This window comes from Hypomesus nipponensis, chromosome 23, assembly GCF_054491055.1.
Source record: "Hypomesus nipponensis isolate SF chromosome 23, ASM5449105v1, whole genome shotgun sequence".
Classification (NCBI taxonomy): Eukaryota; Metazoa; Chordata; class Actinopteri; order Osmeriformes; family Osmeridae; genus Hypomesus; species Hypomesus nipponensis.
In genome coordinates, this window is record NC_140383.1 from 8,339,256 (window position 1) to 8,352,004 (window position 12,749).

The window sequence follows — 12,749 nt, forward strand, 5'->3', positions numbered from 1 at the left end:
TTCCACCCTTTCTTCTCCCCCCCTGTCTCCCTCCGGTCTCCCTCCTGTCTCCCTCCCTGTCTCCTGTCTTCCTCCCTCCCTCCCTGTCTCCTGTCTCCCTCCCTGTCTCCCTGTCTCCTGTCTCCTGTCTTCCTCCCTCCCTCCCTGTCTCCCTCCCTCCCTGTCTCCTGTCTCCCTCCCTGTCTCCTGTCTCCCTCCTGTCTCCTGTCTCCCTCCCTGTCTCCTGTCTCCTGTCTCCCTCCTGTCTCCCTCCCTGTCTCCTGTCTCCCTCCCTCCCGTAGTACTTCTCCTCGTGCGTGCTGCTCAGTCTGCTGGCGTGTTCAGTCTTCCTGCAGGTCAGCAGCATAGGGAAGCTGTTCCTCATGCTGTTCATTGAGCTCTTCTATATTCTCATCATGGAGGTTCCTGAGGTCAGCCTCTTTGACAACGTGGACCTGCTGGTCATGGCCAACGCCATGTGAGTCTGACATGTCTGGTGTCGTTCATTTAGGATGTAGTCATTTTTCTTGATTTACTTTGAAACCATTTAACACTTTTCTACTTTTTGTTTCCTCTGCATAGTGGTTACTTCAATTCAACAAGGTGAGATTTACAATGCAGGCAACACAACCTGAGGGTTTTGTGTTCTGTGACATAACTGTTCATTAACTTTGATAGCAAGTTTTGGATACTCATGTTATCATGTTAATGATATCAGTAGGGGGGTAGTCATGTTCTTTGAAAGTGATTCACCTGACCTGGCTTGTCTTGCTTGTCCATGTCTGTGTCTGTGCTGGACAGCTGTGAGATGGACCCCAAGGTTCCTCTGAAGATCATGACTCCTGTGGTCATCACAGTCTTTGTCTTGGCGCTCTACCTGCACGCACAGCAGGTGGAGTCAACAGCCAGACTCGACTTCCTCTGGAAGCTACAGGTGTGTGTCACTGTGTGTTTACTTGTGTGTGTGTGTGTGTCTTTCAAGGAAATCCTTCATTGGGGATTGGTCGGAAAACATTCTGATTGGCACCTCCTTGTCCCTCCCCTCAGGCCACAGAGGAGAAGGAAGAGATGGAGGAGCTGCAGGCCTACAACCGGCGCCTCCTCCACAACATCCTGCCCAAGGACGTGGCCGCCCACTTCCTGGCGCGCGAGCGCCGCAACGACGAGCTGTACTACCAGTCGTGCGAGTGCGTGGCCGTCATGTTCGCCTCCATCAGCAACTTCTCCGAGTTCTACGTGGAGCTGGAGGCCAACAACGAGGGCGTGGAGTGTCTCCGGCTGCTCAACGAGATCATCGCAGATTTCGACGAGGTGAGGCCGTGTGCGTCTCTCTGCGTGTGTGTTAAGAATATAAATGGACCGTTGCGAGGCTTCTGAAAAGTGAAACCACCTTTTTATTTTTGTTTCTTTCCCTCCCCCTCTGGAAATGCGCTCGTCCCTCGACCCAGATCATCAGCGAGGACCAGTTCCGGCAGCTGGAGAAGATCAAGACCATTGGCTCCACCTACATGGCGGCGTCTGGCCTGAACGACTCCACCTATGACAAGGCAGGCCGCTCCCACATACTGGCGCTGGCTGACTACGCCATGAGACTGATGGACCAGATGAAGTACATCAATGAGCACTCCTTCAACAACTTCAAGATGAAGATTGGTGAGACGGATGGCCTTGTCTTTTCTTCATTTTGTAGAACTACCTGTTACATTTTTCCCAGACAGGATAGCAGATAGCTTGATATGGTAGAGAACGGGGTGTAAAAGTGTTTCACATAAATCAAGATTGTTGTGAAGTAATATGCCCTCAGAACCGGGCGCCTGTATCTCAAACTGTATCAATGAAGGGAAAACTGAGGAGATGAAGCAAGGAACGCGTTAACATAATAACATGTTCCACTTTCACAGTGTATTTCCTGTGTATGTACCTCACGTAGGTCTGAACATGGGGCCTGTGGTGGCCGGGGTCATAGGAGCCAGGAAACCACAGTACGACATCTGGGGCAACACAGTCAATGTGGCCAGCCGCATGGACAGCACGGGGGTTCCTGAGAGGATCCAGGTAACACTAACACACAGACCGAACACACACACAGCTCCTCTCATGGCTTGCTAACCACAACAGCATGGTTTCTCTCATCAGGTGACAACAGATCTGTATCAAGTGTTGAACTCCTACAACTACTCTCTGGAGTGCCGAGGGGTGGTCAAGGTGAAGGGGAAAGGAGAGATGATGACCTATTTCCTAAACGGAGGGCCTTCCAGCAGTTAACACCCACTGACTGTCACTGACACTGGGCATGACTCGGAGGAGAGGGGGGGCAGGACTTAAAGGACCGGGGGCCAAGTCTGTGATGAGCAGCCTCACGGACCTGCAATAGCCTGGTGCGTAATGGCACATGCCCCCCACTTGTCATTTAGCCCCTTCCCTACCTGCAGAGGTCAGCTACTGATTGGCCACAGCGAAGGAGACGGTAGACCTCACCCGTTCTCTCAGCGAGGGCGAACAGTGGGAGGGGTCTAGAGGGTCTGGATTCACTACGGAGACCAAAGACGTCCAGTGACCCTGCAGTGACGCATTAGCTTATATGAAGTGCTAATATGCTCATCTCCAGAACACCCGGGTCATGTTTACCACATGGCGGAAGGGCCCTCCCCCACCCAGCTTTCACAGAGATCCACCTTTGCTCCAAACAAAACCTGCATGAAGATACTGAACCATGTATACATGTAAAACACACTCATGCTGTTTTATGTGTATATATATATTCATGTGTAAGTGTAAAACAGTTTGTGTCCATGTTGTCAGTGCACACTGTGGAGTGGTGCAGATATTGCAATTTCACGAGTACATGAGGCTCCAGCCAGCCAAGCAGCACTATCCATCCCTTTACCGAGGTCATCAGTAGCTGGCCTGATGCTGGATGAGAAGGAGCTCCACACAGGACGTGAGGCCGAGCAGCAGATCTATTTATCACCAGTAGGGGGCGGTAGGTGGACACGTTCAACCTGCTCGTGGCTCAACTGATCAGTGACACTGATTTGTGTGGTGGCGTGCGAGTTTACAGGACTCTTCCCCAGCCACACAGACACACACGCACACACCTACCTGCAAACACACACACACACATGCACACGCACACGCTTTAACTGAAGACACTTTCAACCGAGGATGTCAATGAAAAGCTTTTTTTTTGTATTTTCAGCATTTTGTATTTTGACTCCAAACACCAAACCCTATCAGATATTTCAGATTCTATATTTTGTACATTAATATATTAGAGAGAGAGTTATCTATAAACACCAACGTGTATTCAGATGTACAAAGCTAACAAAGTCCTTTTACAGTCATGCACATACATTAGCCAGGGGTCAGGGATCCCTCTGAGGTTTCTTTATCTGTGGCTCCATGTTAGGTTTCCATGGTTTCCATGTCAAACTGTTGTTCACGAGCGTCACACATTCTGTTTTGTGTAATAACATTCAGCCTGTACATCATCCGTCCCAATGTTCAACCCTTTTCATGAAGTGTTCACACTCTAAAAGTCTAAAAAGGGTAGACAATTGGGACCCAGCAATAAAAGTTTTCGGTGCTGAAAGCCAATTTTGCACAACACTGCTGTCAGCCCACCTTTTCCCTTTTAACCCCCCCCATCTTTTAATCAGATGGTACGACCCAATGAATGTCCAATGATTTCCAATGAGGCCTTTCTTCTATAGTCTATATATACTAATGACGTCCTTCTATGAAAAGGGGTCTACTTGCGGAAATAGAGTTATTTAGGTCGGCTTTTTGTATCCCTAAAGTGTTTTAATACAACAGTTCCACAGTGTAACTGCATATCTACCATATTGTGATTGCCCATTTGCTTACTCCCTGCAGTTTGGCCTTTAGTTTTTCCCTGCAGTACAACGACCTTAGGAACTACCAGACTCATGGAAACGTCTGTCTTTATCAGTTCAGCCTCAACCCCCCCCCCCCCCCCTCCCAGATCTGTCACCATGGTGCCATGGTTAGTTTGCCCTTGTGACCTTTCATGTTTATACAATCTCACTGTTTGTCATTGGTTGTGGGGGCGGGGGGAGGCTAAGAGATTGTACGCGGAAAGTGAGCCTTTTTAGAAAACTTAGCAAACACAGTGCCATTGAATTCCGTTGACCTTTAGATGTTGTCGGAAGCTGACTTCAGAGGAGGAGATCGGGAGTCAGGACACTGGCCCTCGCTGCCGTGGAGACAGACAGGCTTTCATCCAGAAGCTGACTGTTGCTATGGAGACGTGGGCAGCTAATAGGAAGATTTCTGGCATCAGTGTGTTCTCTTTCTATCATGTCAAACACTGCTGTTTTTTACATGCAAATAAACTGCTCAAATGTTGTACTTCTCCCCGGTGGTTTGGTCTGGTTTTCCTCACTCACTTCGGTCTTTCAGTTGATGAGCTGTGTTCCAATGTCCACAAGGGGGCAGCAGTAGTCTTTCGAACTCATTAGAACACCAACACTTGGGTGTCTGACTCTCTCCCTATGCCTTCGCTTTTGACCAGACATCAGGTAGATTGTGCATGTATTTTGTATGTTGATAATTTATTAACGTACCTTTTTTTGATATCTTTTTTCATACTCTGCTTGCCAGTGTACATATAGAGAACCACCATTCTTTGGGAGAATGAAGTGTCTGTGTTTTGGCAGAAAGATTAAGAACGAGTGGAAGCACATTCAAAGCATCCCACTTGTGAACCACCCGTGACAGAATGACTGGGAACAAATGTCGTGGCCGCAAACACAAAGCCTCACGCACAAACCCCGTCGGTGACTCTTGCACTTGCTTGCAAATGGGGGTTCCAAATAGGCAGCAATTTTCCACCACCCAACAGTTCCTTTCAGCCTCGCACCGCATGTATGGCAGGGCAAGCGTGAACAAAGAGATCAGTCCTGGCTCATTACTTCTCTACGTACCTCTGGAGGAAATGGCTGCTTCTAATAATAATAATAATGCTGCACGCACACACACACACACACACACACACACTAATAATCATAATCATCACTCAGGCAATCATCATAATGGCCGCACTGATGGTTAAACTTCTGAAACAAAATAAATGTTGCTCGAAAACTTGTGCTGACGTTTTCTATGGAGTTACTTGCCAGTTTCTCCTCTAGTTTACACTTTTCTCTTGTAGGAAGAGATGGAACTTGCATATGCTCATTGATACTGACATTCTTTAAAAAGGCATTAAATACAGCAAACGTGTCTTTAGTAACTCCACTGGGATGACAATAAATGCAAAGGAAACCATTTTGCAGATGAAAATCAACGATAAATGAATCAATATTTGTAGTGTTTAATTATGGTAAAGTGTTACATTTGACCAATAGCAAAATCCAAACTCATTCAGGAACAACTCTGCTGGTGAGTGGGGCCTGCAGGCTACCACAGCAGAACTGTCCAAACGGGCCGCCCTAACAGGCCAGGACAGGTCCTAGGAGCTGAGGCAGTCTGTCAGCCTCCGGGTGCCAAAGAAGCGCAGTACTCGGCTTCCTCTATGTTCTCTCATGCAATTATGAACTGAACTCTAATGCTGTCAATGGAAATGGCCAAATATCAAGACAGTCAACAATGCAATTGGCACAATCAGGGGACTGGATTGAGTATGATGAAGCCCATGCTATGGATATACTCTATGGGATATACAGTATGCTTGACTGGTAGCTGCCAGTAGCAGCACTGTAGCAGGGGGACTGGAAGAGAGGCGCTGCACTACTGACATCCAGAGTGTCCTCTGGAGCTCCATGGACGACTGTTCAGTACGGCGTCAGGGTCAGCATCAGAACTCTGTCACTGACATAGGACCGCTCGGACTCTGAGGCCTACTGGGCACGTGCAATGAAACGGAGACAAGGAACGGCCTGTGAGGCGTACATAAAACAAATGAACGCATTCAAATCCTGAAATAGGTTTAGTTTCCGATACAAAATCAGACACAATGTTCAATAAATAATCAGTCAAACGATATGCTTCAAAACAAGCAAGCAAATGATGACAGTACCGATGAGAGTACACGACGTCGCCAAGCGAACGGATGGAAGTCTTGTCCTACCTAAGGGGGGAGACCACAAGGGTCAGGAGGAGAGCTACCCTGAAGAGCCCCGCACTGCGTAGTCCCATGACCACCCCCACCACGCCCAGTCCTTCCTCCCAAGCAGCCTGGAGACGTTCAGCCAGCAGAGTCGCTGCATGGGGCTGGCTGAGGCTTCCTCCATGCATATGCAGGCTCCGTCTGAGCTGGCAGCCACATTGAAGAGGGGGGGGGGGGGGGGCGGTGTGTGGAGGGGGGGGGGGGCTGTCTGAGGGTGCATCCCCTCAGGGCATCTAGTCCAGCAGTCCAGGAGGGGCGGGGGGGAGGGGAGGAATATGTGCTGGTACAGACACCAAAGAATTTGAGTGGAACTTCAAAACCGTTTCCTGGATTTTTGGGGAGTTTGAGTCCTTTGCTGTTCGGGTCAGACATTGTAGTCTGGCGCTTTGCCCTGTGGCTGGCGGAGGCGTATCTGCAGGGTCATGAAGGCTCCGACGGTGACGTGGAACAGGATCTGCCACACGTTCCTCAGTTCATACAGGTACATGTTGCACAGACAGATGAGTGCAAACGCCAGGAACGACTTGCTGTTTCTCCACACCGAGAAGTATGCAAACAGGTAGCACTGCAGGAAGAGAGAGGGGGGCGGATCATATCCATCAACACACGCAGTCAGAGGGACAGCCAAAACAATCAGTATTTAGCTACGGAACGGAAAATTCTGCTGGATATCCTTTACCTGATACAGACAGGCTGCTGTGCCCAGGAAAAAGGCAATCACATAATTAAAGTTTTCGTCATCGTTCTGTGGATTGAAGAGGCGGAGAGATGGAGGCGGGTTAAGTTGAGTCACTCGGAAATCACGAAGCAAAGGCAGCAGGCAGGAAGTACACTTCCACAGGGGACCAATGGCAGGAACACCACCGCGGCTGCAGGGCCATCGGCACCGGCCGTCCTTACCTGCAGAATGCTCTCGATGGCGTGGACTCCGCGCAGGAGATTGAGGCCTCCGCAGAGCAGACTGAGCACACAGGACACGACACCGGGCAGGGCCACCGGCTCCAGCATCTGGGTGGGAGCTGTGGGCAGGGGAGAGAGAGGACACGGACCAATCACGGCGCATCGAAAAGACCACATCCGTTTTCATTTTGGGGCGATCCCCCCCACCCCCGATGCTTGTGTAAAACCCTGGCTTTACACCTCCAAATGAGCTTTTTCAGTGGCCTTGTCGCGGCGCCGCGGTTTGACTGGCATTTAGCTGGGTCGACTGGCATTTGAAAAGGGCAGGGCGAGGAGGCGTTGAGATAAAAGGGGCGGGAAGCGAGGTGAGAAGGTTGAAGTGGCTCCGGGGGGGGGGGGGGGGGGGGGGGGGGGGGGGGGGGGGCTACACAAAAGCCGCGGTGACCCGGGGCCGAATGGCTTAGCCTGCTGAGGTGTGGAGCGGTCTGGGCAGTGAGCCGGAGAAGCGGCGGGGCAGGGGGGGTCTCAGCTGGGGCTCCACTAATGGACGAAGCGAGGCCGAGACACACTCTGGAACACCTGGCAGCTGTCAGAGGGGCACGTGGCCGTGCTCTGAGCCAGGTAGCAGCAAGCGAGCTCCGCACACGCGCGCCGCTTCTACACGACTGACACGGGCTCTTTTCCAACACGTTCATGACCCACGAGACATGACTGTGGGGAACGTATTAGGCCTACATGGTCAAACGGGCCCAAAGGAGATGCGAGGGAAATAAGGAAGGTGTTGAAAATCGTCATTATTACTGAGGGGGGAAAGACTCGAATGTAATGGAAATGTGAAAGATGTTGAAGAAAGTCTTCAGGCTCGCGAAACAGCAGCGACGCTACCTCTACGTGTGAGGATACGAACACATCAAACCCCTCTGAAAAGGCCTCGATGTCCCCAAACATATTCTCTAAACATACGGCTGGGCTGCGCCTGCAAAGCAGCTGGACAGTCAGCCACAATGCAGATGGCATGGTGCCACGGTCCTCACGGTCCTCACTGGGCAGTCCAAACGCATGGTGTTTTCTTAGCTCGACGCCCACGACAAGTCAATCGGAACCCCAACGAACGCTAGGGGGGGTGTCGGAAGGGGACGGCGTACCTATGCCCTTGTACTTGGAGGTGGTGTGGGGGGAGAAGCCGTTGACGGAGCCCAGGTCCTCCGGGGAGAGCTGGTAAGGCGGCCGCAGCTTGATCTCCGTCTGCATGTCGGCCAGGTTGATCTTGGTGGACAGCGAGCGGGGGCTGTTGTAACGCTGCTTGGTTTTCTGGATGAAGTTGTCTGTGGAAAATAGAAAATGCAATTATGTGTCCGATCGCCTTCCGTTTCAAATGGTTTGGCGTCGTTCGTATTGTACACGTGGATCTACTGTAGGGTTGGGTATTGTTTCAGACTGTCAATTTGGATTCTGCTCTTTGAATCTGGGTTCTTAGCCAATTCTAATATTTTGGGGGGACCGAAAAAAAAGAACGAAGACAGTTCAGTCAAGACACTCACGTATTAGATTGAGCATTTACTGATAACCATGACATGGAAATAGGTTTGACTTTGGCGGAGTGGATGTATCTAAGGGAAGCACTCCTTGCCTCCTCGATGCGACACATACATACATGACATATGAGGCAGGGAGGAATAGAGATATAATCCCCCTGATGGATAGAACATACCGACAGCCAGGGGGAGAAGGGGCTGGTGGAGGGCGGCGGCTGCAGCGCTGATCATACAACAACCGAGGTGACTGTGTGCGTATCCGTGCGGCCTTTTAATGCCGTCTTATCGGACGTGGCCCAATGGGCTTGTGCTGGCTGCACAGGTGTGGCCATGAGCGGATGACGCTGCCCGATGGCCATGCCTGATCTAGCTTCGCTCATTATTTCAAGAACAAAAAATGTGCTTGCCTTTTTTCTTGGCACATTCAGGCTATAATCAGTCAAAATCTAGATTTTCTTTCCCTTCAATATAAAAGGCCAACGTCAGCTTGTCTCTGTTCTGTACCTGAGCAGGACACCTAGCTACTGTTGACATTTGCTGTATCTGGCTCGTTAGCGTGGCTGGGAGACCGCAACACGTCGAACATGGCGCGTTCCTTCTGATTTAATTTGCTGTATTAAAGTAAATGCTTCGTCATAGAACAGAAGCATTTCTTACCTTGCATTAAATGTCTTCACTGCGGATGTCGCAATTTTGCCGTGTCGTTATTTTTTGTAAGTGAAGCTAAGGTAAACTCTGGAGGGGTTTACTGCGGTCAGCCGTGGTCCAGGATGCTTATAGTGGCTCTTCTCACGTGCTTTACTGACGTACTGCATCTGCACAGCAGGTCCTACAGATAAGTGCAACTTTTATGGACTGTAAAAAGCTCACTGCAGTTTACGCGGGAGCGCCACTCATATGCAAACGTTAGGAAACGAACCGAAAAAACGGAAATGCACGCGTCTTATGGAATCAACAGATCTTGGATATTTGGAACCAATTCTTCATACCCAACCCTAATCTACAGCAATGGAACAAAACACGTTTTTTTGGATTGAATTCTAATCATTCACACCGAACCCTCGTTGTCCGACGTACAGCGGAGCGCTCACCAAACTCGATGAAGGAGTACGGCCGCACGGCGCTGATGATGCGCTTCGTGTCGTAGGTGACCAGGAACTCTCTCTGCAGCTCATCCAAGAAACAGAAGGCCAGCACGTTGGGGTAGGTATCAGAGCAGACCATCAGATAGCCCACACCCAGGGAACTGGTGAAACTGACACACACACACACACACACAACTGACTGTTACACAAAACATCTTTCACAATCTTGACCATGACAGCAAAGCAGATAAGTAATTACACTACGCCAAGCCACCAACGTCCTGCCTCCACAAAGAATTGAAACTGACGCCCACCTAGTGTGAAACAGCAGCACTAGGCTAACAGTGTTGTGCCTTTCAAACCCTCTCCCCCTCTTCTAAAGCTACTTATGGTGTCTGGGTGATGTATAGCCTAGCTGGAGAGTGGAGCAGGCTTGTAGTGGAGTCACTGCCCCTCAGAAGACCTATACATCTAAGTCAGACACTGCCAAAAAGGACCTTTTAAATATTGGATTAGATTAACCAGTGACTTAAATGCTTGCTGGCACATTTGCCCTTCCGCCTCTTTCTTTTGAAGGCTGATATGTGCATTGATTAAAGGAACTTGTGTCTTGGACGGTAGCACTTCGATAGAGACAAACCAGTCTTTTTTAAAGTCGAGTCAGGCCTTCTTGTCATCCAAACCATTATCTGTTGCCGCCCGAATGGAACCTTTTAGCTAATAACCAATTTACAAACACACAATTTAAGGAGGTTTCCACCAACTTTACGCGGCTGCACCGGACGACAGTCTAACTAGTCCCTCAACTCACGACTTACGAGATACACCCAGGTCTGACTTGAAGGTCCAAATGACTAGTCAACTTACTTGACATTGTACTGTCCAGTCTTCAGTGTGCAGCGGTCAGGAAACTGGCTGAGCTTCTTGGAGAGACCTTTAAGGTGCTTCTTGGTCTCCTGCAGGCCTTTCTCCTGCTCATAATCTGTAGAGGCAGAGAGAGGCAGGCCATCCCCCACTCGTACCACGGAGGCAAACAGGACCATAGACATGATCTTACAGCTCTCTCACATATGCAGAACACCTGGAGACAGACACACGGGCACTTTATAGAGGGTGGGCTCGACACAGTCCCTTGTGTTAAATAATGAGACCGTTTACATCTTAACATCGGTTGACGATCTAACACTGATTCATTCTCTAAACATTGACACTGGGGTTATTGCAACTCATATATGGTCAGTTTCTTTTCTACGACGCAATCATTGACTTTAGCACCTTGGACAGCACAAGCAGACACCTTGAATGGTTATCTCGCGACACCACTCGGCAACGCGTTCCTGGCTACCAACCTAAATAGGATCATTAGCTAGTGTTCCAGTGGTATTAGCAGACACACTGAGGTTTTTTTTACATCCACATATGGTGCATTAAAGATAACTGCTGTCTTTGCATCGTAAAAAATCAAAGCGGATTGCTAACGTTACATGGAAAATAATGTGCAGTTATGTGTGATACTAGCAGCTACGTGATAGCTAGCTAGCTAATTAGCAAGTGAATTAGCTCACAGGTTCATCCTAAGCCTGCTAGGACCAGGTAGAATAATGCCAGCTCCAACTTGTGCCCTTCCTTGCTTCCCTAGTCTAACAAGCTTTCTGTCAACCTGGCCCAGCTTTGCTATTGACCGTGAGCCAACCACAGTTAGCTAGCATTGCAATAAGCCAAGCCGTAGTCGAAAACTGACTACCGTAGCTAGCCAGGCTAACGGCTAAGTTAGCTGCTGTGCTGAGGAGGAAGTCTTCGAATATGCAATGATGAAAAAGGTTGTTGTTTTACGCTCTAACCTCAACATGTGTCAGTCGTGCACCGCCTCTGATTCAACAACGAATTTTTGTTTAAGCTATCTAGCATGCCATTTGGTTGCTAGCTTGCTATTACTCATCTGTCGGATATTGAGCAGCTTTCAGTGAGCACGCAGCAGGCAGCAGGACTTCCTACACCTCAAATGTTTACGTGGCTGGGCGGTGCATTATGGGTAATGCCAGTCTCATCAGCACCAAAAACCAACCCGCTCTGATCAGCAACAAAAAAAACAACTCTTAAGTTCCTTTGATCAGCATCAGAAAACCTCTCACTGAGAAGCTCTGATCAGCACCATACAGGCAAAGACCGGCAATTGTCTTTCCGGGTAAACGTATTTTCAGAAAAATATGTGAAGAAAGATGTCCCTTGACTTTATGCCACTACAAACAGATGCTGTATTTACTGGGTACTGGATTAGATATGATACGATACTCATCCATCCATTAACAACATTTGTAGGGAAAAAATATTAATTAGTATACAAAGGAAAATTAACGTTCATGAGAAATGAAGGAAATGAAAGTAGCACAAGGGACTGGAGCAATTGCAATAAGAAGGTCCATGGCGTCCAATAATTTATTAGCAAACTCACTGATGCACATAAATGTAATGAACAGATTTAATGAACTTAATAGAGCCTCTAAATCAGCACACACAAGCTTCCTGCAGCCTCAGGTGATGTTAGTATAACAGGGGTTCAGTTCAGAGTGGAAAGGCAATACTGCATCATCAGTGTGCATTTGGCATTAATCTCATGGAATGCCATTCACCAATACTGACGACAGAAAGCAAATAAGGCATGCACAGCCAGTTTATCGCTAGACTCTGTTAAAAGTCTGGAATAATTAAAATCAACTGATTATTCTGTAATTATTATGGTTAAAGTAAAAACCCACACAGTAACAACTGTTGAGGAGGTATCAGGTGAATATTTCAGGGCTCAGTAAATTTGAATTGGTAAACCAAAATTCACTTCTTAAACTACAACCAACCATTTTCTTTCTAAACAAACCAGAAAAAAGCCCTAGGGATTCTGGCTCTCAAGAGACATTTCATCTTCAGTGTAGACCGCTCCACTAAGAACCCTTCACCTTCAGGTTGTGTGTGTGTGTGTGTGTGTGAGGGTGGGGCAGGGGTGTAGGGGATTACATGGTGACGATGATCGATGTCTGCTGTGCTGACAACTTGATGAATGGCCACTGGTCCAGGGGAATGTTCCGTGTTGAGTGACTGTCAGATGGAAGCGAGGCAGAGCTGTCA

The 12,749-nt window shown here is 48.7% G+C and overlaps 2 protein-coding genes across 5 annotated transcripts in view; one reads left to right on the forward strand and one right to left on the reverse strand.

Annotated features, from left to right (window-relative positions):
- Positions 1-4,356, forward strand: part of adcy5 (adenylate cyclase 5) — a 46,938-nt gene extending 42,582 nt beyond the window's left edge. Inside the window, exons 15-23 of one of the 2 annotated variants that reach the window (XM_084688803.1) lie at positions 282-457; positions 562-582; positions 781-913; positions 1,027-1,290; positions 1,428-1,632; positions 1,910-2,034; positions 2,116-2,962; positions 3,856-3,985; positions 4,139-4,356. In XM_084688803.1, coding sequence (XP_084544929.1) covers positions 282-457; positions 562-582; positions 781-913; positions 1,027-1,290; positions 1,428-1,632; positions 1,910-2,034; positions 2,116-2,244 — 1,053 coding nt within the window. In that variant the 3' untranslated portion in view covers positions 2,245-2,962; positions 3,856-3,985; positions 4,139-4,356. The remainder of the gene's footprint in view (positions 1-281; positions 458-561; positions 583-780; positions 914-1,026; positions 1,291-1,427; positions 1,633-1,909; positions 2,035-2,115; positions 2,963-3,855; positions 3,986-4,138) is intronic. The other variant, XM_084688802.1, reaches the window with a different exon arrangement.
- Positions 4,357-6,342: 1,986 nt separating this feature from the next.
- sec22a (SEC22 homolog A, vesicle trafficking protein) lies at positions 6,343-11,654 on the reverse strand. 3 transcript variants are annotated; one of them, XM_084689047.1, is made up of 7 exons: positions 11,471-11,654; positions 10,497-10,710; positions 9,636-9,799; positions 8,155-8,334; positions 7,010-7,128; positions 6,789-6,854; positions 6,343-6,674 (listed from the first exon to the last, which is right to left on the reverse strand). In XM_084689047.1, the coding sequence occupies exons 2-7, from the start codon at positions 10,676-10,678 to the stop codon at positions 6,474-6,476; spliced, it is 912 nt and encodes a 303-aa protein (XP_084545173.1). In that variant the 5' UTR covers positions 10,679-10,710; positions 11,471-11,654; the 3' UTR covers positions 6,343-6,473. The 3 variants fall into 3 exon arrangements, with proteins under 3 accessions (XP_084545173.1, XP_084545172.1, XP_084545171.1); XM_084689046.1 differs by having other exon boundaries at positions 11,195-11,654; XM_084689045.1 differs by having other exon boundaries at positions 10,497-11,654.
- Between the last annotated feature and the right edge of the window lie 1,095 nt (positions 11,655-12,749).

Excerpts from the sequence above, each read along its gene's own strand:
- sec22a (XM_084689047.1), bottom strand. The coding sequence starts at position 10,678 with ATGTCTATGGTCCTGTTTGCCTCCGTGGTACGAGTGGGGGATGGCCTG. Across the intron at positions 6,855-7,009 it reads CCATCGAGAGCATTCTGCAG|AACGATGACGAAAACTTTAA; the intron begins GTAAGGACGGCC and ends TTCAATCCACAG. Across the intron at positions 6,675-6,788 it reads CAGCAGCCTGTCTGTATCAG|TGCTACCTGTTTGCATACTT; the intron begins GTAAAGGATATC and ends CTCTTCCTGCAG.